Genomic DNA, 25,081 nt, shown 5'->3' with positions numbered 1-25,081 from the left:
TTCAGTAAATCCAAACGAAAAGCAGCCAGAAAGTAATCCACATCCCAAATCACAAATGAATAGTTCTTCAATTTATGTATACGAAAAGCAGCCAACACGTGTTTCGTCATGCAACATAATGCATAAATGACTTCTTCAGGACTGTGGAAGAATCAGAGTAGATGTCAATGTCAATCGTGTAGAATCACGGTATACCTTTCCTACGCCAGATACCAAGTTTAATGTGGTTTAACTCTCATAAACTTTCATAATATGTCAAACTCCTTTTTTGCTTGTCACGACACATCAGAATATTCCCATTCACTGATGTTCTGTGTCCCACGCTTGTCCGTAATAATATAAACCAACTTTAGTAATCCTTTATCTCGTGAACACCCGATAACTGCAAATCTATGCTTTTAACGTCCTTAGTATCTCGGTAATTCATCTTTCGAGATGAGTTACCAGGATACGAAGGACGTTTGACCACGTACACGTGTTAAAGCATATTTCACCCGTCACAGATTTGGAGTTATCGGGTCTTCTTTCGTGTCAGTTATTGGTTCGCTATCAGTCTCTGCTTCTACACTATCTCTTGGAATTCTGCAATGATTCAGCAAGGGGTTCTACTCATGGTTCCAGTCAATCTTTCCTCTGAGGCGTTCATGGCAGGGACACTGCCATGTGAACGTCGACGGAAAGGCTGGAAAAGAGGTGAAAACTCACCTTTTTTCAGGGTTCCTCTTCAGAATCTGTGTCGGACGCCATTGTCCAGGTCCCTCCTGTGCTGCTGCCACCAGATCATGACACTCTGCAATGTCGTTGTTGCCTGATTTGAAGGTGGGCATTACTGTCTCTTTTTCTATGGAGTGCATGGTAACAGTTAATTATATTTCACATGCAACAAAACATTCAGTACAGATGACCTACTTATAAGTTACAACACATACACAACATATATATGTGTTTCAGATTTACACACTTTGTACTTACCTATCTATCCAGCAGCAAAAGGTCACTCTGTTGGGGACACCGCCAACAAGAGACCACCAGCCCATCAGGAACATCGTAATTTGGTGGGTGGGAGATCGCCAACCTGGTTGTCTTCTTGGGACCACCTTTGCAGCGGTCCGGCTGTAAGAATGCCAAACTAGTAATTGGGCCCTATGAGTTTTACCTCTTTTCCAGCCTTTCCGCCAACTTGCGAATGGGAGAGTCTCCGCCATGAACAGCTCGGCGGAAAGGCTGATTGGAATCCAGCTGGCTCGAAGCTTGTCTAGACTGCCTCCAAGATTTGCCTCAAACTTGCCTGCCATTGATGCAGTAGCAGGAGTCTTAGCAGTGCCGGCGTTCCAGCTGCAGTCTTGTAGCTGAGGTTCCCGGGCAAAGGGTGAGAAGACTGCCGAAAAAGCAATGGCAGTTCGTTTCTGCCAACTTGTAAACAGGCTGTTAGTCAACTTGAGCAGTAGCCTGGGGCATAGTTGCCACAAACACCATTTAAAGGTCTAGCTAGTCATAAATTCATTATCCTTCCAGACTGTGGCTGACCACTACATTTCTCTAATCAATATCCTTCTTTCAGCCAAAGTCAACTTTGTGAAGGAAAACCGGTATATACTAGATGCTGTCTAAGGTTTGAAGAGACCTTCTCTCTAATCATCCCTCAATAACAGGTTTCCCTTTGCTTCAGTGTTTTGGTTTAGGTTCTCATGTTATATTTGTTTAATGCAAAAAATATATACTCTGTCTTTCTCAAAAACAAAACACATTCATATTATAATATTCTGCTGGTATTGGGACTCTGCACACTGCTAACCAATGCTAAAGTGCTAGTGCTCTCTCGCCAAAACATGGTAATGTTGGCTCATACCCAATTGGCATATATAACTTACTTGTAGGTACATAGTAAAATGCACTGCATGTGCCCAGGCCCTGTAGATTAAATGTTAGTAGTGAGCCTGTGGCACCTCTTTTGGCACCCCCTTAGATAACCCTCCAACCATCTCTCAGACCTGCCATTGCAGAGCTTGTATGTGCAGTTTACACTGCCATTTTGACTCTTCAAAATAAACTTATTGCCAGGTCCAAACTTCCCTTTTTATACATAAACGTTGACCCCTAAGGTATGCCCTGGACAACCCAGAGGGCAGAGTCCAATGTATCTAAAAGGAAGGACATGTACTTATATGATTTACATGTCTTGGTAGTGGAAAACTCTTAACATTTTTTTTTTTTTTACTATTGCAAGGTCTATATCTCCTGTAGGATAGCATTGGGTTTACCTTATTACATTTTATGTGTAATTCCCAAATGGAAGATATGATTGTTTCAAGTTTGGTGTCTCTGGAATCCTAATTTCAAATCCTAACTTATGGTGAAGTTAGATTCTAAATTACAATTCTGAAAATGGCACTTTTAGCAAGTTGGCATTTTCTTGCTTTAACCATTTGGTGCCTGTAGTCTCTATGATCACATGACTGGGTGTAGTTGGCAGTTGGGGTTTGTGTATTCCTCCTAGACAGCCACATACAATGGGTCCTTAGGTGTGTCTTATTTGGCCATCTCTGGCAGGACGGGAGGGAGGAGCAGGGCACAGACTCACTCAAACCTGAATAGGCTGTGTCCTGTCTGCACACAAATGGCTGCATACTCCCCTGTATTGAGTTTGGAGACAGGGCAGGAAATGAGGACGCCTGTGCACTTCAAGGGCATGGCTTTGAAATCTCCCCCGCTTCAAAGGCACCACTGGATATAAGTACTGAACGTCTGATACCACCAAAACAGTACACTTCTGGACCTGTGGACTGCCACTCTGCTAGACTCCTGCTTTGCTGTGCTGATCTGCTGGCCTCCTGCCTGGGTGAAAAGGCCTGGATCTGCATCACTTGACCCCAGAATCCAGAGTCACTCCAAGGGCTAGTTTGCTGACTGACCTTCTGATCTGAAGCCTCAGGGACATAACGGGCTTCCAACCCCTACATCTGGACTCTGCTATCTGTGAGACTATCCTGCCAAGTGGTGCCATCCCAGTGCTGAAACCTTTGAAGTGGGCCTAAGGTGCTTGCCAGTGGGACTGATGCATCTTCTCTGCTGGGCTATGCATCCCCAAACAGAACTGGCGAATGTCTTTGGCTGAGCGTGAATCTCCCAGCAGAACCTACGCATTACCACACCTTCTTCATCTTGGGACCAATGCATTGCCATCCAAACTGCTGCTGCACAATGCTTTTCGTGACACAAACTCCTTGCATCTCTTGTTGACGGAAGTCACAATGACTCTGAAATATTGAATCGCAGCTTCACTGCTCATCGGCATAGACACATCGCCTCTGCTGTGCCTCGTATCCTTGACGCCCGACTTAGCATCGCAAGCCCCGTCGACAGGATCCTTGAAGCAGAGGAAACATAACCTTGCAGCGCCTCGCATCTTCATCGCGGATCCATGCAATGCTCCTTAATCAGGATTGCAGCAGCTTTATTCAGTGGGCCTCACTCGGTCCCTGTAGCAGACGGTCTGAACTTGTCACTTTGTCCTAGTACGGAGTGACCAGATATCCCCCAATAGTTCTTTGTGCTTTTTAGCTCTATATTTCACTATAAACTTTAAAATTGAATAACTTCAGTTCTACTAATTGGATTTTGGTTGTGTTGGTCTTGTTTTATTTATTAAACTAAACTCAGTTTTCTAACCTGCAGTGTGATCTTTTTGTGTAGTGTTATCACTGTTGTACTGTTTGAAGTGTTGCACAAATACTTTACACATTGTCTCTAGTTAAGCTTAACTGCTTTGTGCCAAGCTACCAGAGGGTGAGCAGAGGTCAATTTAGGATTTGCTTGCCTGATTAAGATGTGGTTGCTGCTTGACCAGGGCTCATACCCCAATCTACCAGTAACCCCATTTCTAACAGTGCCCATAAGATCATCCTGCCTTAATCCAACATTCGATATAGCAACAAGTGGTCCTAGACAAACCTAAATCCTATTTATGCATCCAATTCATAGGAATATGTAGGCATATTCACAAAAAACATCAAATCATAAAGTGGAGGCCATTACGAAATTAATTAAATAGCCAAGATCTATTTATTTATGCTAAGTATTTTTTCACAGAGTGAGCCATATATGTACAGGCATAACATGCACCATTAGACACGGTTATTATCAAGGGGGGGCAAAAGAAGCGTCAAGATAAGTGCTCATGTGGAGAGTAGAAAAGAAAATCATTAAGAGGCATAAGGTGACAATTCAAATTAGTTATGGCAAAAGAAAAATCCGGACAAATTCCATTCGGAACCGGTATCACTACAGTCTGGGACCTACCTCTACGCACGATTATAATTTCTGTTAGTTTTCAAAACTTCTTGTCACAGTGTAACTTCATCTGTGGTTGGGGGATGAATGTTGGGTGTAGGCCAACTCAGGGGGTGTCGATGTTTCGACCCTAGCGCAAAAGGGTTGGTGGATTCCTCTGCTGCAGGTCTTCCTCAGGACAGGAAAGGGGGACCAAGCTGAAGGTTGCAGTGAGAGTCCAAGGAACTACTTCATGATTATAGGTTATTTGTTTCCCGGCGAATCATCGCGGTTGGGGATGAGTCCCACAGTACCGCTGGGTGGGACCATTTATCGGTTGATTTCTGTTACAACAACTGTAAATAACCTTCTGAGGGCAACATTTAGCCCTTGGCTGATGGCCCCTTTGGCCTGCTAGGTCAGTAGAGGTTATTGTCTCCACTACTACGGTGTAAAATCGCCAACCACATTTAGAAATTCTTTGCTGACCTGTAGGCTAGGGAAATGATGAGCGGTAGCAAAGTTTTTTTTGGCCCCACTCAGCATTTCTTTTTGGTATTGCAAAACAAAAATCCCAAAGCAAGATTTTATTTTTGAAAAACAAACAACCAACAACCAACAACCGTGATGTGTAGAATGGTTTCTTTCTGATCTTTGGTTATTAATTGATTTCCCTACTAAGGCAGGGAAATATTGTGATGGTTGCCCTGCCTGCAAAAACCATGAAGTTTCCATAGATTTAAAAGGGGTAGGGGAATCTAGCACGGTGGGACAGGTGCATTGCCAATTTATTACAATGCACCACTCCAGAAGACTGTAAGCGACTAATGTTATAAAGCAATTGTTGTTTACATATTGTTAGAATTACTTTCTAAAACTGTGTAGATGTCATACTGGTTTGCTAGAAGAACAAGTTACCTCCCTTCGGTAACAATGTATCTGTAAGAGACATATGTACTTATAGTTTCCTTACCTTAGAATTACCCCCAGGCATCAGACTGGATCCGGGAAATATTTTTGTAACAGTACCCCTGTGCGTCAGTAGATGACGCTGGTCGACTCTGCATCCATCGTCTGTGTAGTAGTCGCTGGGATGACATTGCGGTGTCTACTTAGACGCTGCCCCTGCGCACTGACGTCAGTTCTAACAAGACTTTCCTTGCCAGGAGCGCAGAGCCATGCAACACACTGACCACTGGTGGACATAACTAAGGCCCTGTAAGGGAGTCCCTATCCCTAGAAGTCAGTTCGCAGAATGAGGATGGGTGGAGCAGTAAGGAATCTATAACTACATATGTCTGTTACAGATACATCGTTACCAAAGGTAAGTAACTTGTTCAACTGAAAGAGACCGTAGTTATAGATTCCTTACCTTAGAATAGATACCCCCGCAATGCCAACCCTGGCGGTCGGTCTGCGAACTAAGTTCACACCTGGAAGCCCTGGAGAACAGAACAGCCAAAAAAGCTGTCTCTCCGGACCTGGCTGTCCAGGCAGTAATGTTTCGTGAACGTGTGTAGGGATGCCCACGTGGCTGCCTAGCAGATGTCAACCAACGGAACTCCACGTCCCAAAGCATTAGTAGTGGCTGCTGTTGCCTTGGTAGAGTGGGCGTGCAGGTCTACTGGAAGTTCCTTTTTTGCCAAAGAATAACAGATCTTAATGCATAAGACAACCCGTTGAGAGATGATACATTTGTGCACTGCCCGACCTTTCTTGGCGTTCACATAACCCACGAAGAGTTGATTGTCCACCTGGAAGTCTTTATTGCGGTCAAGGTAGAAGGACAGCGCAATTGTTTTGGTCCAGAAAGAGTCTCTCCTCTTTGGAAGGGTGTGGAGGCGGGAAGAAGGTGAACAATGTGATGGTCTGGCCTGTGTGGAAAGAGGTAACCACTTTGGGCAGAAAAGAAGGCCTAGTACGAAGGACAACTTTGTCCTGATGGACAGCAAGAAAGGGAGATGTGGAAGAAAGAGCCTGAAGCTCACTCACCTTGCGTGCAGATGTGATATTAAGCTGGAAAGCAGTCTTTTAAAGTAAGGCAACGAAGAGGACAATTATGTAATGGCTGAAAGGGAGCACACATAAGATAAGTGAGGACAAGATTCAAGTCCCACTGAGGCATTACGAAAAGAGAAGGAAGAAAGAGATGAGTAATGCCCTTAAGGAATCTGTTAACAATAGGGGACTTTTAAAAAGAAGGCTGATGAGGAAGCCGAAGAAATGCCAAAATGGCAGAAAGATAGCCTTTAAGAGTACCCAGAGCAGAGCCCTGCTGGGCCAAAGAAAGCATGAAGAGGAGAACCTCTGAAAGGGGGGCAGAAAGTGTATTCACAGCCTTTGCTGTGCATCAAGCCACACATTTGTTCCATCTACAGGCGTATACCGTTTTAGAGGAGGGACGCCTGGCTGCCAAGATGACGTTACAGACTTCGGGAGTAAGGGCCAAAGCTGTCAACTGCTGCTGCTCAATCTTCACGCAAGGAGGTGGATACTGGACAGGTTTGGGTGGAGAACCATCCCCTGCTGCTGCAACAGAAGATCCTCCAGAAAAGGCAGTCTGAGCGGAGAATCGATGGCCATGCTCAAGATGATGCCGAGCGAGTGCTGCCTTGGAAACTCCAAAGGGCAGAACTGCTGACATTGTGCATTCTCTTCGATGGCCAATAGAGCTAACCAAGATTCTCCCCACTGCTATAAGAGACCTTGCACCACCTCTGAGTGAAGATGCCATTCGTGATCCATCATGCACCAGCGGCTGAGTTTGTCCGCCCTGGCGTTCAGGGAACCATCTTGACATAGGGTCCACGACCCTACCCCGACCTGTTTGTTGCAGTACCACATGGCGGTGGTATTGTCTGTGAACACCTGCACTACTCTGACAGAAGGAATGTATGCCTCAGTGCAAGATGAATCGCCCGGACCTCCAGAAGGTGATGTGTAGCCCGGACTCGACCAGGGACCCCTGATATCGCCTCTCTCATGTGGCTGCCCCATTCTAGGAGTGACGCATCTGTCACCACTGTGAACTCTGGTTGGGGAAGAGAGAGGGATCTGTCGCTGACCCAATCTTTGTTTGTTAGCCACCACTGCAACTGAATATCATTCCCCTCCGGGATCTGGACGACATCGGAAAGATTGTCCTGATGCTGCGCCCACTGGAACTTCAGATTCCACTTGTAGGAAAGTAGGGTCTGCTTCTTATGGTTTCCCCCACTTTTTGCTTTATGTGATACTGTTTTTGATTTGGTCTGACTGGGATCCTACTAATCAGGACCCCAGTCTATCTGCTTTCTCCCTAAACTGTTATGTCATGTACTCTGGCACACTCCAGATTGGATTCTGGGGTACCCTTGTCAGTCCCTAGTATATGGTACCCATGTACCCAGGGCATAGGTACCCCAGAGGCCTCCCATGGGCTGAAGCATATATTATGCCACCCATGAGAGGCCTTGCAAAATGGATCTACAGGTCTGCCATTACTGCCTGTATAAGTTGGTGCATTCACCACTTACTTTAGATATAGGTTTACTATATCTTAGGGTCACTGCACTTAAAAACTCTAGCAGGCCTTTACAATCCTGAGGGCAGGGTGCTTGGTTCTAAGTGAGAGGGTGCTACTGCATGAGCGAAACACCTCTACCGCCTACGGAGTCAATTCTCCCACGTTGTCAGTGTATCAGCCATTTACGACATATAGAGTGGCATTATGTATGTATGTATGTATGTATTGGCATACTTGTATAGCGCAATGACTGTCACCCAACGGGTATCCTGGCGCTTAGACTTCAGTAATCCATACAACGATGTTTCCAGCTACTGCCATGCTTACATTGTCCTAGGGAAAAGATGTGTTTTTAAAGCTTTCCTAAAGGAAGGGAGGTCTCCCATACTTCTCAAGGATATTGGTAGAGAGTTCCACAGTCTAGCTGCGGTAAACCTGAAAGAGCGACCTCCCATCCTAGTCCTCACAATCTTGGGAACCACTACCAAGCAAGCTGAGGCCGAGCGGAGAGATCTAGACGGGATATACCAGGAGAACAAATCCTGCAATGGAGACGGACCCTGACCATGTAGGGACCTGAACACCAAACAGAGGACTTTAAAGTCAATCCGCTGAAGAACTGGCAACCAGTGAAGAACCGTGAGAGCCAAAGAGGAAGAGTCAGAACGCCGGTGCGAGAGGGCCAATTTAGCAGCGAAATTCTGTACTCGCTGCAGTTTTCCCACCAAGGTGACAGGCGCCCCCAGAAGTAGTGCGTTACAGTAGTCCAACCTACTTAAGATGATACTACGCACTACCTCTGGCCTAGCCCGCACGGGAAGAAGAGGTAGAATCTTCCGCAGCGTGCGTAGTAGTGCCATACAGGTGGCCACCGTTTTATTCACGGACACATCCAGCTGAAGGTTGGAACCGAACATCACCCCCAGGTTCCGAACGGAGTCAGCCGGGAGAATAGTGCCCTGAAATGAGGAAGGCCAAAAATCCTGAGGAAGAGGCCTAGGGGTGCGGTCCATTGAGCAGTGCAACACCTCGGTTTTGGAGCTATTAAATTGCAAGGAATTGTGACTCAACCAATCCGCCGTAGTTGTCATACAACGGTGAAAGATCTCTTGTGACACAGCCTCCTTTCCCTCAAACGAGAAGATAAGTTGGGTGTCGTCAGCATAGTTGGTAACTGCTATGCCAAAGGATTTTATCAACTTAACCAGTGGGCGGAGGTAAAGATTAAATAAAATAGGGCTGATGGCCGACCCCTGGGGCACGCCCTGCCCAACCCCTCTGATGTTGGATTTGAAGGGTGGCAAGGCCACCACCTGGTGTCTATTACCAAGGTAGGATACTAGCCAATCCAGGGCCAAGCCAGACACCCCCACTTCCTCCAATCTCCTGATCAAGATTGTATGGCTGACCATGTCGAATGCGGCCGACATGTCGAGCGGCACTAAAAAGGCTGCTCGACCTTGGCCGACACGCGTCCGAAGATCATCCAAGACAGTCACCAATGCTGACTCCGTCCCATGGGCTGGTCTAAAACCGAATTGAGCCACGCCCAGGCAGGCATTGGTCTCTAAGAAGCTGGATAGATGTTTTGTGGCCAATTTCTCCAGAATTTTAATTGGAAACGGAAGTAACGAAATCGGCCTGTAATTTGCTGGACAGGTGGGATCCAGTGTTTCCTTCTTCAGGAGCGGGGAGACCACCGCCAGCTTCCAGCACTCCGGGACCCGTGCCGAGCTGAAAGACTGACAGCATATGGCAAAAAGTGGCGGAAAGAGCTCCTCACGGAACAGTTTCCAGAATTTATGAGGAAGTGGATCGAGGGGGGAGCCAGAGGAAACACCATTAGCCAGTGTACAGAAATCCTCAAAGGACGGAAGGGGAAAACTGTTCAACCGGATTAGCCTAGCATCCCTCTCCGTAGCAGGTGTTGAAGAGGAGTTAGGCAAAGATTGAAGGTCTGAGCCAGGCGATGAAACAAGATTGCTCAAGATGGTAGTAATCTTGTCCTCAAAGGCCTGTGCCAAAGCATCGCACAAGAGTTGAGAAGCGGGAATATAATTTGCAGCGCATGCGGGACGCGACAGATCTTTAACGATCTTGAATAGGGCCTGAGATTTATTCGCTGCTGACAGTAGCGACTCCTCTAAAAATCTGGCCTTGGCACACCTAATCTGAGCTTTATAGATCGCCAGTGCCTGTTTAAACAGGGCTCTATCAGATTCAAGATACTGTTTTCTCCAGGCACGCTCAGCCCGCTTGCACTGGAGTTTAAGCTGAAGAAGGTCCCTCGAGAACCAAGGCATAGCGTGTTTGGTCCTGTCTCTAGTTTTCCGCAGCTGGGCCAGTAGGTCCAGTGAAGCAGAAATTCGCTGACTCAGGGTCCCATAGCTTTCATCCACACTATCTCCCAGAGTAAAACCATCCGGAAGCAGAGTTGGCAGAGTTGACTGTTTCAGGAGCTTTGACCATTGTCTTCCCACCTTTATAGCACCTGAGCTGCCTCTCTTCACCGAGACGGCAGGAAGTGAGAGAGAGAAATGGACGAGCGCATGATCCGTCCAGCACTGAGGTAGGATATTCCGTATAGTCACCTGATTCACGTCTGCGAAGATCAAATCTAAGACATGGCCCCTTAGATGAGTCTGAGAGAGTACTAGCTGCTGCAGATGGATATTGCAACAAGCCTGTACCAGGTCTTTAAAAGCTGAGTCGGTAGGTCCATCCGGCCACAGATTGAAGTCTCCCAACACCATAAACCTGGTGTGGGAATTGGAAAGATCGAAAATAAGATCAATAAGCTCAGTCACAACGGGCAGAGCGCTGGCCGGAGGCCTATAGCACAACAGCCAAGTGTATAAGACACCTCCCTGACCATTTAAAGAGAAACCCAGCAGTTCACAGCCCGGAATTTCCTTAATAACAAGCTGGGAAAGATCTAGTGTCTCCCTAAAGATCAGACCAACTCCTCCTCCTCTAGCCCCCACCCGGGGATTATGTCTAATTTTATAGCCTGGGGGACAGGCTAAGCCCAATTCCACCGTGCTATTCACTCTGGTCCAGGTCTCAGTCATAAAGAGTATATCTAACTCATGAGACTCGATGAGTAGCGCAATTTCCACGTGATGTTTGCTGAGAGATTTCACATTCAGCAAGCCACAGGACAAGGACTCTTGGTGCCTACTGCTGAAAGATGGCTGGTGCCTACTAGTGAAATTAGGCTGGCAGCTTAGCATAGCACCGGGTTTCAGGCTTAAGAGTTCATCTCTAGAACACATAAGGGGAACAGGAGATGAGGAGGCAGCATTGCCGGCACCCGGCGCATCCTGTGCGCGAACAGGCGCAAACAGGCTTACCTCTGGTGCACCTCCGGCGCGCTCCCGCTGCGCGCCATCGCTGCGCGCTGAAGGACTGTACACCTTAAATAACCGTACACGTGGGAGTCCTGCAAGGGAAACAACTAGTCCCCCAACAAAGATGGCGTCCGTAGATCGGCAGACCTAGATTCCCCCTCCCAAGATGGTGGCCTGTAACGACGCGAAGCGATGGGTATCGGTGCCTGACTGCCCTAAATCCTGCCAAGTGCAGGGTGAGCCACTATTATAGTGCAGGTGAGAGCTACAACTACAATGTTGCCCCCAGACAGCCCAATACAAAGCCAACAAGCGCAGGTATGCAGCACGATCAAATAAATTTAAAAATCCAGCGCAGGTATGCGGCGCGATTAAATTAAAAGTTATAAGGGTTTAAAAGCAATGAACAGCAAAGTGCGCGCTGCGGTAAGCAAGTCTACCTGCCAGCGGCCGAATCAGGGTTTAAATAAACTCCTCCAGGCTCCTCCAGACGTGGGAGTCCTGTAAGGGAAACAACTAGTCCCCCAACAAAGATGGCGCCCGTAAATCGGCAGCCCCAGATTCCCCCTCCCAAGATGGCGGCCTGAAACGCCGCGAAGCAATGGGTATCGGTGCCTGACTTCCCCTAAATCCTGCCAAGTGCAGGGTGAGCCACTATTATAGTGCAGGTAAGAGCTACAACTACGATGTTGCCCCCAGACAGCCCAATACAAAGCCAACAAGCGCAGGTATGCAGCGCGATCAAATACATTTAAAAATCCAGCGCAGGTATGCGGCGCGATTAAATTAAAAGTTATAAGGGTTTAAAAGCAATGAACAGCAAAGTGCGCGCTGCGGTAAGCAAGTCTGCGACCGTGTATTGACCAACTCTAAAATGGCTGAAAGTAACCCCATTGTGTTTGGTGTCAAAAATAGTGGAATCATACCTCCCACACCGGTAATCAGTGTGGGGAGTATTATTCCAGTGGTCAGAAGCGAGCTTTGTTGGGTTCCTGGTACCAGCCTTCTAGTCTGATGGCTCCACGACCGGTTCCGCGACCTTCCCCTCGACCAGGACCTCGAACAGCGCAGAGCGTCTGCCGGGCCTCCAAAAGCTTTCAGGAGCGCTCCCGATAACAATTCGTGGTCAGGGCCCGGCAGTCGGAGCATAACTTTGGGTCATGGTCGCGCTCCAGGCACCAGAGATGCACGAGGTGCGAATCAGTGACAGACATCAACTTGTGACAGGAGTCACAGGGCTTTGAAACAGGGCCCACGGCTGGACATCCCTCGTACACCAGGAGTCGAAGCATCAAAAAGATGTTGACCAAAGTCAAAAAAGGGTTAGTCAAAAAAGTAACTAAGGGGCACACTCTCTGCGGATCTGCGCTGGCTGGTGCGGAAAAAGAAAACTGACATCAGCGCGCAGGGGCGGTGTCTAAGTAGACACCGCAACGTCATTCTGGCGACCACGATGCCGATGACGGACACGCAGCTGACCGATGCCACCTACCCTACGCGCAGGGGTACTGCTACGAAAAACATGTCTCCGGAACCAGTCTGAGTCCTGGAGATAATTCTAAGGTAAGGAATCAATAACTACGGTCTCTTTCAGATATGAGTGTTGCACAATGCACACCTCCTTTTTATTATTATACAGTGTACTTTTTTTTAAATCCGTTCCTTTCTTTTTTCATTCAGTCCCCATGGCCTTTAGCTGATTGTTTTGATTTGAACTTTTTTTTTTAACTTCTGTTCCAGTTGTAAATATTCTACAACATTATTATTGCTACAATTATTAATACCAATATTACTACAACTACTAGTATTCTTACTGCAATTACCACAATTAATAATACCAGTAATGTTAAAAATAATAAGACCAGTAACAAGGATATTATACTTTGTGGTTCTTGCTATTGTAGTTTCTTAAGCAGATAGAGATGTGCAACACAGGTTTCCAGCAAACTGTTATGGTATCTGCACAGCTTTACAACAACGTTTATTCAAGGATGAGGAAAGATGCATAACTTGGACTGCTGTGGTGAAATCTGTTGTGTCGCTCAGTTTCCCAAAATCCCTCCCCATCTCCCAAAATTCATAACCCCTTTCACCCAGCTACTGACAGTGACCTTGATTCGTCAGTTCAAATGCAAGTGTGTCTTCACATGCTACAGGAGCTGAACCGAAGAGGTTGCTACATAACCTCCTGTAGGGTGACCGCCTTCCTCCTGGTCATTACGGGTACTAAACCAGATTCTGAAATTTTGTCTGATAGGATATTGCATTCTGGGAGTTGTGGTCTTATCTTACTTCCATTAAACAAAATAATCTGGCACATATGGAAATGTGTCCATAATAGTCTGGATTAAGGTGGCCAAGTTCTTCTTCAATGTGACTGTACTGTGTGCTCTACGCTTTAGCAAACTGATAATTATGACTTATTTGGGTATTTCAAGCCATAGCACAGTCCGAAATCAGATGATGTATCAAACTTTGAATTGAAGCTGCTTAGTTACATGGTATGACATGTTTTCCCCCCCCCCCCCCGCAAGAGTCATGGGGGTCAAATCGATACTGAAGCGCTTGGGCTGTTTGCGGCAACTGTGATAAGGAACTTTTCTTAAAATATTTAACATTATCAAAGTGTATTTCTTATTTTTGGGCCTGCTCATAATTTACGGCGATGAAATGGTTTGAACGGACTTGTTGTTTAAAAATATATTTAATTATTTCAGCTGTCGAGTGGCACACCATCAAGGCACTTAAAATCCAGTGTTTCATCCCAGGATTTTGAACTCACCTATTTTTTGGAAGCAGCCCTCCAAAGTGCCTATGTGGCTCATTTGAAAAAGGGGTAAGTAGTGATGATGCAGTTTTACATATAAGACCATCCTATTTACAGCTGCAGAGATGTAATTACATATTCATCCAAACTATGCAAGGCACAAGGACAGCCTAGTCTGAAGCAGCTTCGGTTGCATCATAATGCTTTCTTAATGTACCCCAGGCATATCACCTCTAGTAAATCTGCAGTCCAAAATATGTCTTTATGTAGAAAATCCATCTTTTTGACATGTTAATTGTTATATGTGTACACATGGGTCTTTTGACCGCTACGCTGCTGGGGTCCACAGATTAGCTCCTTCCTGAATCTGCTCTACCATAAACATGAAAAAGATTTTGTGTTGGCATTAGCATATCTGACACCTGGTATGAGATATGCTTGCAGAAGGTGTTATCCAAACTTACATCAAGGGAAAAATGTAAAACATACTCATTGCTCAAGCAACCCTGGATGGTGCACAAAGTTGCAGGTCTGTGTTTAAAAGAAAAACGGAAATCCGATTTTTTTATTGTAGCTGCAGGCTTGATACTTTGTTAATTCAACATTAAGGGGCTCATTATGATGTCGGGTGGACACAACACGCATACGGTCTGACCGACCTCCAGTCCGCAGTCCCAACTGCCTAATTACGATGCGACCGCACCTGATGTAGTCGCATACTCACATTTCCCTATGGAAGCATGTGCTACGGCTGCAGCACAAGCTCCCATAGAAGATGGGAGGTTGTGTTCATCCCTGCAACGTATGGCAGGCACACGGTGCAGGGATCAATATGGTGCCATGCTTTGTGGCTCATGTTAACTATTTGTTTTTGTTTACTGTTGTAAAATGGTGGGTGGTCATGTTAGAACATACCTTACAAGTTAATAAAGTGAAAATAAAGTAGGAAAAGGCAAACATTAAGCAAAATAGAGACAATAACCTGGTAGCACTTTGCTCAGCTACCCTAAAATTAAATAAGTAAATATTTAAAATGAGAGTGGGTTGTAGAGCATCTTGTTTGCTTTGTAGTTTTTTCTTTACAAAAGTCCTACTAGCATTCGGATTTAGCATTTTTTATTGAAAGGAAATCTGTTTTGGTTTCTAATAAATCAATATTTTTTACTGGGACTTCCATTTTTAGGGTTTCATCAAGCATTTCCTTTTTTTAAACACTTTCTCAGATTTTTTATGGTTCCTAGATATTTTGGATTGCCTCAATGGATCTTTATTGGATTGTTTTTATTTGTGAACTTTTTTCGGCCTTTTTGGAAAATATTTTTCAGTTGTTGGTGGAATATACATCTGAAAGAGACACATTTAAAAAAAAATCTTTATTGATTTTCAGAATAATACAGGTACAGATCTAGAAGAAACACCCAAATAAAAAGAAAAAGAAAGGAGTGCATTTTCCATATCGACAGTATTACAGGAGATAATGCAATACCAGGAGCCAACGACATTTCCAAAAAGTAGCATTGTAAACCACTGTAGAGAAAGAACACATGCATTGACAAGTAGACACAAGGCCATCACCACAAGGGACCTACAATAGATAATGACTATCTCATAGTGCATACAAATTATCAGTACATAACTCAATACCACTGTCATTGAACCCTGCAACCATTGCAACTCTGAAAGAGACACATTAGTGATAGATTCCTTACCTTAGAATATCCCCAGGCGTCAGGCTGGATCCGGAAAGTTTTTCTGCTTAGCAGTACCTCAGCGCGCCAGTAGGTGGCATCCTGCGGCTCCACGTCCGTCACTGGTGTCGTAGGTGCAGAGATGACGTCACGGAGATTACTTAGGTGCCAGTGTGCCACCCATGTGCGCTGGCATCAGTTCTTTCTTTTTCTGTGCTGAAGGCGCAGATCCGGTTTGAGCACGTACCTTGGTCATTTTTTTACCACTTTTTTGAGACTTTTTTGTCTCCTTTTCTTGTCTCCTGGTGCGTGTAGGGATGCCTGGCTTTAAGTCTTGTGGGTCGTGCCACCGTAATATGTCGGTGGCGGACCCCCATGATGTCTCCCTCTACTGCCTGGAGACTGACCATGACTCCAGGGACTGTCGGGACTGCCGTGCCATGGCCCCAAAGGCATTACAGGAACGGCACCGGAAGTTGCTGGAGGTCCGGCACTCCTCTCACCGCCGCTCCGGGTCTAGGGGCCATTCGCGGGACTGGAGCCGTCGCTCCTCGGACTCTAGGTCTTCACCTTCAGATTCCGGAAAGTGACGCCATAAAAAGAAGAAGCACGTTTGCTCTCCGACACGCCCCCGTCGCTCCCGGAGGTAGGCGTGGGGGACAGCCCTGCTGCTTCTCTGGAGCCTGGGAGTCCTGCAGTCCTGCAGCCTACCAGCTTTGCGACTCCCGAACAGGTGCAAGAGTTTCTTGCTGCCATGGACCGCCTGTTTAGGCTTCGGTCTCCCGCCGGCGCGCCTGCGGGCCCCGCGGTCCCGTGCCCAGATCCTGTTGGCCAGGCGGCACTGCCTCTGGCGCCAGCCCCGGAGCCACTGGATCCAGCGCCCTCGGCACTTGTGCCACGAGGTGCAGCACCGCTGGCTCCGGCCCCGGTTCTGCCCTTCGCTCCGGCCATAGCTCCACCCCTGGCTCCGCCACATGTGCCGCACTGGGTGCCGTTAATCCCGCCCCTGCCCCGGTTCCCGGACCATTTTGTTCCGGCCTGGGATCCACGTTGGGATGCGTCTCCGGCGCGGCCTCGCCAGGCGCCTCTTCCGGCGCCGGCCCTGTCACCGCGGCCAGCTCCTTCTACCCCGGAGCCAGACGAGGACTTGCACTGCAGTGTGACTCAGACCAGGATTGGGTAGATGAACTTCAAGATGCGGGTGAACTTGATGTGTCTTCTGACCCGGGGTTTGCCTCACCTCTGCCTACTATGGAGGAAGGCGCTTCCTAAACTATGGTGCTGCGTCGAGCCACGGAGGCTCTCCATCTTGACCTCCCTACGGTGGCCCTTAAGACCAACCTCCTTACGGAGGTGCTCCAGACGACGTCTACATCTTCGGAGCCTCGGCTCCCTTTCAATGAGGCACTTACCGAAGTCCTCTTGGGCACTTTGTTGCGGCTGGCCTCGGGGGCACCAGTGGATAAGAACGTCGCTAGGCGTCATCGCGTAGCGCCTGGTGATCCCGCCTTCTTGACCACTCGCCCCATGCCTGAGAGCCTGGTCATTCAGGCCTCGACATCGCAGAGTGCCTTTCCCTCAGCTCCGTCGGATAAGGGCTCTAAGAGGCTGGACCAATATGGCAAGAGGTTGTTCTCCTCAGCCAGTTTGGGGTTGAGGTCGGTTAATACCGCTTGCTTATTGGGCGAAGGTTCTGCCTCAGTGCTCTGAGGAAGTCCAGGCTGTCCTTTCCCAAGCAATTGTGGAGGGCAAGGATTCGGTGAAGTTTGCCATCAGGTGTGGCTTGGACACCACTGATTGGTTGGCCAGGGCGATTTCCACGACGGTGGCTTTGCGGCGCCACGCCTGGTTGCGTTCCACTGGGTTCTCACCCGATATCCAGAGCTCACTCATGGACATGCCCTTTGATGGCTCCCATCTCTTTGGCGACAAGGCGGACACTGCCCTGGAGTACTTTAAAGACTCACGCGCCAAGGCCAAGTCTTTGGGCCTTTCAATGAAGGCCCCTGCCACGTCTGGATTTTGTGCCCAGGGTAAGGGCCCAGGGTAAGAGCACCCAAGCACGCTCCTCCACTAAGCCTCTGCAGAACCAGCCCCAGCGTTGCCGCGGCCGTGGCTTCTGCCAGAGTGGGTCTGGTAACCAGGCATCGGGTCAGTCCACCTCCACCCCCACTGCTTCTGCCTCTAAGCCTTCTCAATCCGGGCTTCAGGGAGCACCCCACACCAGTGGGTGACAGGGTACGTCACCACCTCCACCATTGGCACGAGATTACCTAGGACAATTGGGTGCTGCAGATAATTTGTGACGGTTACTCGCTCCTCTTTCTGTCCTCCCCTCCAGCCATGCCTCCCCGGTACCACCGCATGTTCGGGATCATTTGGCTCTTCTCCGTCAGAAAGTCATTGCCCTCTTGGCCAAGGGGGCAATCGAGCGCATTCCCGGTCAGGAAGTAGGGAGTGGTTGTTATACCCACTATTTTCTGGTCCCCAAGAAGGACAAAGGGGGCCTGCGCCCCATCTTGGACCTCCGGGACGTCAATCGCTTCCTCCGGAAGGCGAAGTTCAAGATGCTAACTCTGGCTCAGGTCCTGGCTGCCCTGGACCCTGGAGACTGGATGGTGGTGTTGGACTTGCAGGACGCCTATTTCCACATCCCCGTCCTGCCGGCCCACTGGCGCTACCTGCGATTCACGGTAGGCCAGGAGCATTTTCAGTTTGCCGTGCTCCCCTTCGGCCTTACCAGTGCCCCTCGGGTGTTCACGAAGGTGATGGCGGTGGTCACAGCTCATCTGCGCAGGTCAGGGGTGTCAGTCTTCCCCTACCTCGACAACTGGCTGTTGAAGGCGGGCTCGCCCCAGGCAGTAGTCACCCACCTCCAGACTACGGCAGACCTCCTGCACTTGCTGAGGTTCTCCATCAATGTGCCGAAGTCGCACCTGAGTCCCTCTCAGAAGCGCCCCTTCATCGGAACGGTTTTGGATTCGACACTGTTTCGGGTTTATCCTCCCGAGCAGCGAGTCTGGGATATAGTGGCTATAATTCTTCTCTTTCAGCCTCTATCCCGGGTTTCAGTCAGGATGACCCTCCAGCTTCAGGGCCTGATGGCCTCCTGCATCCTGCTAGTGATGCATGCCAGAGGGCATATGCGGGCTCTGCAGTGGGACCTGAAGTTCCAGCGGGCACAGCATCAGGGCAACCTGTCAGATCACGTCCAGATCTCGGAGGGTGTGGTACAACAGTTGCAGTGGTGGCTCACGAATCGCGATTGGGTCAATGGCAGATCCCTCTCCCTTCCCCAACCGGAGAACACAGTGGTGATGGATGCATTCCTCCTGGGATAGGGAGGCCACTTGGGAGAGGCGGAGATCAGAGGCCTCTGGTCTCTGGCGGAGTCCTGGCTCCATATCTCCCTTCTGGAGCTGTGGGTGGTCCGGCTTCCACTGAAGGCATTCCTTCCCTCTATCCGGGGAAGCGTAGTGCAACACCACTGTCATGTGGAATTGCAACAAACAGGACCGGGTGAGGTCGTGGACCCTATGTCAGGAGGCTCTGCACCTCTGGACATGGCTGGAACATCAAGGCATTACCTTGGTGGTTCAACACCTGGCAGTTTCTCTGAACGAACTCAGCCGCCGGTGCATGGCGGATCACAAATGGCATCTGAACTCAAACGTGGTGCAAGGTCTCTTTCTGCAGTGGGGACAGCTTTGGTTAGATCTATTCGCCACCGAAGAGAACGCGCAATGTCATTAGTTCTGCGCTTTAGAATTCCCATGGCGGCACTCGCTCGGAGACGCTTTTCATCGCGAGTGGTGCTGCTGTCTATTGTACGCCTTTCCGCCTCTACCACTTCTGCCCAGAGTGCTGAAGATCAGGCGCGACCGGGCCCAAGTCATTCTTGTGGCTCCAGACTGGGCTCGAAGAGTTAGGTATCCCGAGCTACTCAGTATGAGCATCGACCCCCCAATCCGTCTGCCTCAACGGGAGGATCTTCTGTCGCAGCAGCAGGGGACGGTCCTCCACCCGAACCTGTCCAGCCTCCACCTCCATGCTTGGAGATTGAGCGGCGACAGTTGACACCTTTCGATCTTCCTCCCGAAGTCTGTGTTGTCATTCTGGCAGTCAGGCATCCCTCCATCAAAACAGTGTACGCCTTTTGGTGGAACAGATTTGTGGCATGGTGCACAGCTAAGACTGTGGATCCCCTTTCTGCCCCTGTTTCTGAGGTTCTTCTGTTCCTTCTCTCTTTGGCCCAGCAGGGCTCTGCTCTGGGCACTATCGAAGGTTATCTTTCGGCCATCTCTGCCTTTCTACGGCTTCCAGATCAGCCTACTCTTTTTAAGTCCCCGGTTGGTAACTGTTTTCTTAAAGGCATTACGCATACGTTTCCACCAGTACCCTTCATAATGCCTCAGTGGGACTTGAATCTTGCCTTGACTTTTCTGATGTGCGCTCCCTTTGAGCCCCTTCATAACTGTCCCTTATGTCTTCTTACTCTCAAGAATGCTTTCCTGGTATCTATCACCTCTGCCAGGAGAGTGAGTGAGCTCCAGGCTCTTTTTTCCAAACCTCCTTTCCTTTCTGTTCATCCGGACGAGGTGGTTCTCAGGACCCGTTCTTCTTTCTTGCCAAAGGTTGTCACGCCCTTGCTGTTGGGCAGACCATCACTTTGCCCACCTTCTTTCCGCCTCCGCATCCTTCAAGGGAAGAGGAGAGGCTCCACCGTCTGGACCCAAAACGTCCGCTCGCATACTATTTGCAGCGTGCACAGCAGTTCCGGGTGGATGATCAACTCTTTGTTGGCTACGTGGGCACCAAGAAAGGTCAGGCGGTGCACAAACAGACCATCTCCAGGTGGGTCCCTCTGTGCATCAAAGCATGTTACTCCTTGGCCAAGAAGGAGCCTCCTGTGGGGCTGCGTGCCCATTCGACCAGGGAAACAGCAGCCACTACTGCCTTGGGATGCGGTGTCCCCCTGCAGGGTATTTGTCAGGCAGCTACGTGGGTCTCGCTGCACACGTTAACCAAGCACTACTGCCTTCACAGTCTGGTCCGGAGAGACGGCTTCTTTGGCCGTTCTGTGCTCCGTGACTTCCTGGAATAATCCTGTTCGCAGACCCACCATCGGGGTTGGTATTTCTGGGGTATCTATTCTAAGGTAAGGAATCTATCACTAACATATCTCTTTCAGATGCACAAGTTCCTTGTGTAACGATATATCTGTAAGAGACATTAGTTAGTGATAGAGTCCCTACCACCCCGCCCATCCTCCCCGTTCTGTGAACTGGTTACTAGGGTTAAGGTCATCCCCTTTTTGGGGCCCTAGTTATATTCACCAATTCTCAGTCTCTTGCATGGCTCTGCGTTTCGACACGGATTAGTTGCGCGCAGAGGTACTGCTAAGCAGAAAAACTTTCCGGGTTCCAGCCTGATGCCTGTCTGCAATAAATTTGCTCTAGGTCTGCCACCTTGATTCTAACCCTCTCCCGGCAGAGTTCCCTCAGATGTTTTGCGAACGCTGACACTATAGCGCTTGAGGTTTCTGCAATCTCTCCCATCTCCTGATGTATATCCTGAACCCACTTTTGCCTGTCTTCTTTTTTTGGTAACAATGCTAGCAACTTCCCCTCTTTATTGCCTACTTTGAATAGTTTACCTTGTTTTGCTCTAAAATGGGCCCTCATCTCCTGTTGGAGAATGCTTTTAAGTTCCTCCCTGGTTCACTCTTCCTTGTGGGCTAGACTCTGGGAGGGGGATTCCACATATTCCCCTTCCCATAAAGTCATTTGTATTTTCACCTCCCTCCACTCCCTACCTCTTTCTCTCTTCTTCCTGATCATATGTGTGGTCATCTGTCCTCCTATGACTGGCTTATATGCCTCCCATACATCTGCTCAGAGTCCACAGTACCAGCGTTCTCCTTAAAACAAAGCTCCATGGTGTCTAATAGTAATTTACTAGTATTCCAATCAGTCAGCTCCCAGGGTCGAATTTCCATTTTCCCCTTTCCCCTGGTAAACCAGTCCTTGGGGAGAGGGTTGGTGCCTCTGAATCTCACAAGTTGGTGGCATGGCACCAGAAAATAGTTTAACCTGGACTGTGACTGCATATTGTTGCAGACGAAAGAGTATTGTTTTATCCCAGGGTGGTTTTCTCGCCACAGTACTTCCATACCCATAGTCAAGGAAAGTGGCCACGGCATGTACGCCCTGGGCTACCGAATCCCCCACTGAGCAGTAGGGTCTCTCGGGTCTCCGTGATCCATCCCCTAATTTTTTCCAGCTCCATGGTCTGGAGACCCAGGGGGTGGTATCATGATGCAAGTAGCAGGGTCTCTCCATTTCATCATCCACTCACCGCCACCTGACACCCCAACTTGTCTACCCATGAATGAGTAAGCTGCATTGGGAGGGATTGCAGGCCCAGATTCCCACCCTCCAGGTTCCCGTAGAGAATACTGCATGAACCAGTAGTTTTAGCTCCAATGGGGGAGGGCCATGTAGTTGTTACCTAAAAATTGGGTTTCCTGTAGCAGGATAATATTGGTGTCTTGTCTGGCCAGGTATTTCCACATCATTGCCCTCTTTAACTTGCTGCCACGGCCATTGATGTTCCTGGAAGGCATCTTAAGAGTCACCCATGTGGTTGCATGGTGTGGTTTGTGTTCTGGTGTATTAGGTGTGTCACTGTGGTGTGTCTATGTTTGAAATGACAACCGGTATGCCTCCAACTGCCCCTCCCCACCCATCCTCCCAACAACCTCATTCATCTGATCTAAAACTACTTGCCACCACAAATCTCTAGGTATCTGTCACCCCAACAAACAAAAATGGGAAATCATTTCAAGCAGTAGAAAAAGTCTTCCATGTAGAAATGAAGGTAAGGGGGCATGGGCCCCCAGAGATGTTGTGGATAGCTACCCATGCAGCTGTCTGTTCAACAGTCTTCCTGGTCCACCTGACTTTATTTGTCGAGGAGGCCCTTGTACTGTTATGAACCATTCAACCAATGATAACTCATGTCATCAGAGTGATAACTTGTAGAGCCACCTCCTCTGGGTCATCTGCCTTGTAGTCTGAATTTGAGTCTACAGCTGGTGCAGCCCATTTGCTTTCTCCATTCAAAGAGTTTCCGCCACAACCTTGGCCCTCACAGACTGGGTGGCCTGCAACCACCTGCATGGTTTACATCTCGGTTTCTGCCTCTGTCACCCAAGAGGCTGGTCCCTCTCCCGCACTTCAAGGCTAGGGGTGGCACTTTGCCTCTAGCCAGCTCCATGCCTTGGCTGCTGACACAAAAAAGTGGGTCTTTACTTCATCAGTGACCCATAGTTTTATGGGTGAAAAACAGTGCGTACTTAAGGTACAGTTTTAGTAGCAGGAGCTTGGCTGCTAGAAAGGTTTTTCTTTGACGCGGGACCTTGGTGGTGTAATCAGGGTATATGTTTACTGTTCGGACACTGCATGCCACTTTCAGGATCTGATTCTGGTCCCTATTGATCAGCAGTGTGGCCCCTATCGGCTTAGGTGGTGCCCTCTAGTGCCAGCGGCATACCCAGCACTCTGTGTGCCCTCTCCACTGTAAACATCATTGAGGCCAGTCCCCCACATACATCTCTTAGATATCAGAACTCCCCTAGTTTCTATGTCTATTTTTAAAATTGAGAATTCCATTACTTGAGTCAGTAATCTTACTCCTTACATACACTCAATATGGTTCCCTAAAGTCTCCTTCGTGTGGTTTTGGATGCGCCAGCTCACAATCGTCCTCCATCCAAGTTCTGCAGATTGCCAAGTCCCTCATCCCTGCCTAATTAAATAAATAAATTAAATACCAAAATAATCTATATAAATAAAAATGTAAATGTTTGTTTTTCAAAATCGCAAATCTCCGAAAGTTCTTCACCGATTGCTTTAAAATTTTGACACAACGTTGGATACGAATACGCGTGTTATTATATACACAACGTTGGATTCCAATATGGGCGTGTCGAATATGCACGTGTTTTTAATCGAAAGCTCGAACAGACACATAAAAATGTCAGTGTTCATTTGTTCAAAATCTTAAATCTCTGAAAGTTCTTCACAGATTGCTTTGAAATTTTGACACAACATTGGATTCGATTAAGCGCGTGTTTATATATACACAGCGTTAGATTCTAATACGTGGGTGTCCAATATGCGTGTGTTTTTAATCGAAAGGCCAAACAGACCCTATTGATTTGGTTGCTGCGTAAAAACTACAAGGGATGCATAGAGACAATAGTCTGCATATATTAGGATGGACAGTTGGTCTCAGGATGGCAGACCGGGAAGTGGGTGGAGGGGGAGGAGTTGGTTCACTTTGCAACATTAAGAAAGGACGCATAGAGACAATAGTCTACATATATTAGGATGGACAGTTGGTGTCCGGATGGCAGACCGGGAAGTGGTTGGAGGGAGGGGGGAGGAGTTAGTTCACTTTGCAACATTAGCGCGTGTTTATAGATGGGAGACCGGGAAGTGGGTGGAGGGAGGGGGGAGGAGTTGGTTCACTTTGCAACATTCGCGCGTGTTTATAGATGGCAGACCGGGAAGTGGGTGGAGGGAGTAGGAAGAAGTTGGTTCACTTTGCAACATTAGCATGTGTTTATAGATACACCACGTTGGATTCGAATACGCGTGTGTACAATACCCGCGTGTTTTTAATCGAAAGGCCGAACAGACCCTATCGATTTGCAACTACAAGGGACGCATAGAGACAATAGTCACGAAAACATATTGTATACCCACAGGTATTGTGAAATTAAACATATTAGAAACGTGCACTTACTCTTTTCTTTCTCTTCCATTTAACCAGACTGAGCCACAGCAACGCGTGGCCGGGTACAGCTAGTCATTAATAAAATAATAATTTACATATTAAAAGATTTGCCACATTAGTCTTCTACAAACCCAACCACCTCCTACTACATAAACAATTACTAATGAAATTAAAAATAAATAAATATATACAATTTTACAAAATACACTGAAATAAAATAGACACATATGAATGCAACACGAATTACTTGTAATATTTAAATAACTAACATTTATCAAATGAATTTAAAAACATGTTATATACAACTATATTAGAGAAATAATATTAATTATAACGTACATCAGTTTTTTTTTTAACCTTAGCACCACACAGATTGGCACTAGCAATCTGCCCTGGGCCCTGTGCCAGTAGCGCAGGCCATAACTCCTTGTCATCATGGTTACCAGGCTTTATCAAGCAGCTGCTCACCGCGCGCAGGGCCCCTGCATCCTGTAGCAGTTTAGGACGAGTTGGATACAATGAGTAAAAGACATCATTTTAAACTGGTGCAGTGGTTGGTGCCAGCCTCACCTCCTCCATCAGCCTGTTTATTTTGGATGCCGGTCATCCAATACATCATTCGGATCACACCTGGATGCACTGAAGGCTGATTTTTCATGAACAGTGCTGGGTGGCTGCTTCCTCAGTCAGCACCGCCCCC

The 25,081-nt window shown here is 47.9% G+C and overlaps 1 protein-coding gene across 1 annotated transcript in view; it reads left to right on the top strand.

The window, feature by feature from the left end:
• TTC7A (tetratricopeptide repeat domain 7A) overlaps nucleotides 1–25,081 on the top strand; it is a 1,530,821-nt gene that overhangs the window by 217,631 nt on the left and 1,288,109 nt on the right. Inside the window, exon 5 of the mRNA XM_078649658.1 lies at nucleotides 13,842–13,960. Coding sequence (XP_078505784.1) covers nucleotides 13,842–13,960 — 119 coding nt within the window. The remainder of the gene's footprint in view (nucleotides 1–13,841; nucleotides 13,961–25,081) is intronic.

The sequence above is a fragment of the Lissotriton helveticus genome, chromosome 6, assembly GCF_964261635.1.
Source record: "Lissotriton helveticus chromosome 6, aLisHel1.1, whole genome shotgun sequence".
Lineage (NCBI taxonomy): Eukaryota > Metazoa > Chordata > Amphibia > Caudata > Salamandridae > Lissotriton > Lissotriton helveticus.
The sequence above is the reverse complement of the archived record's forward strand: the minus strand, read 5'-3'. Positions and strand labels throughout refer to the sequence as shown.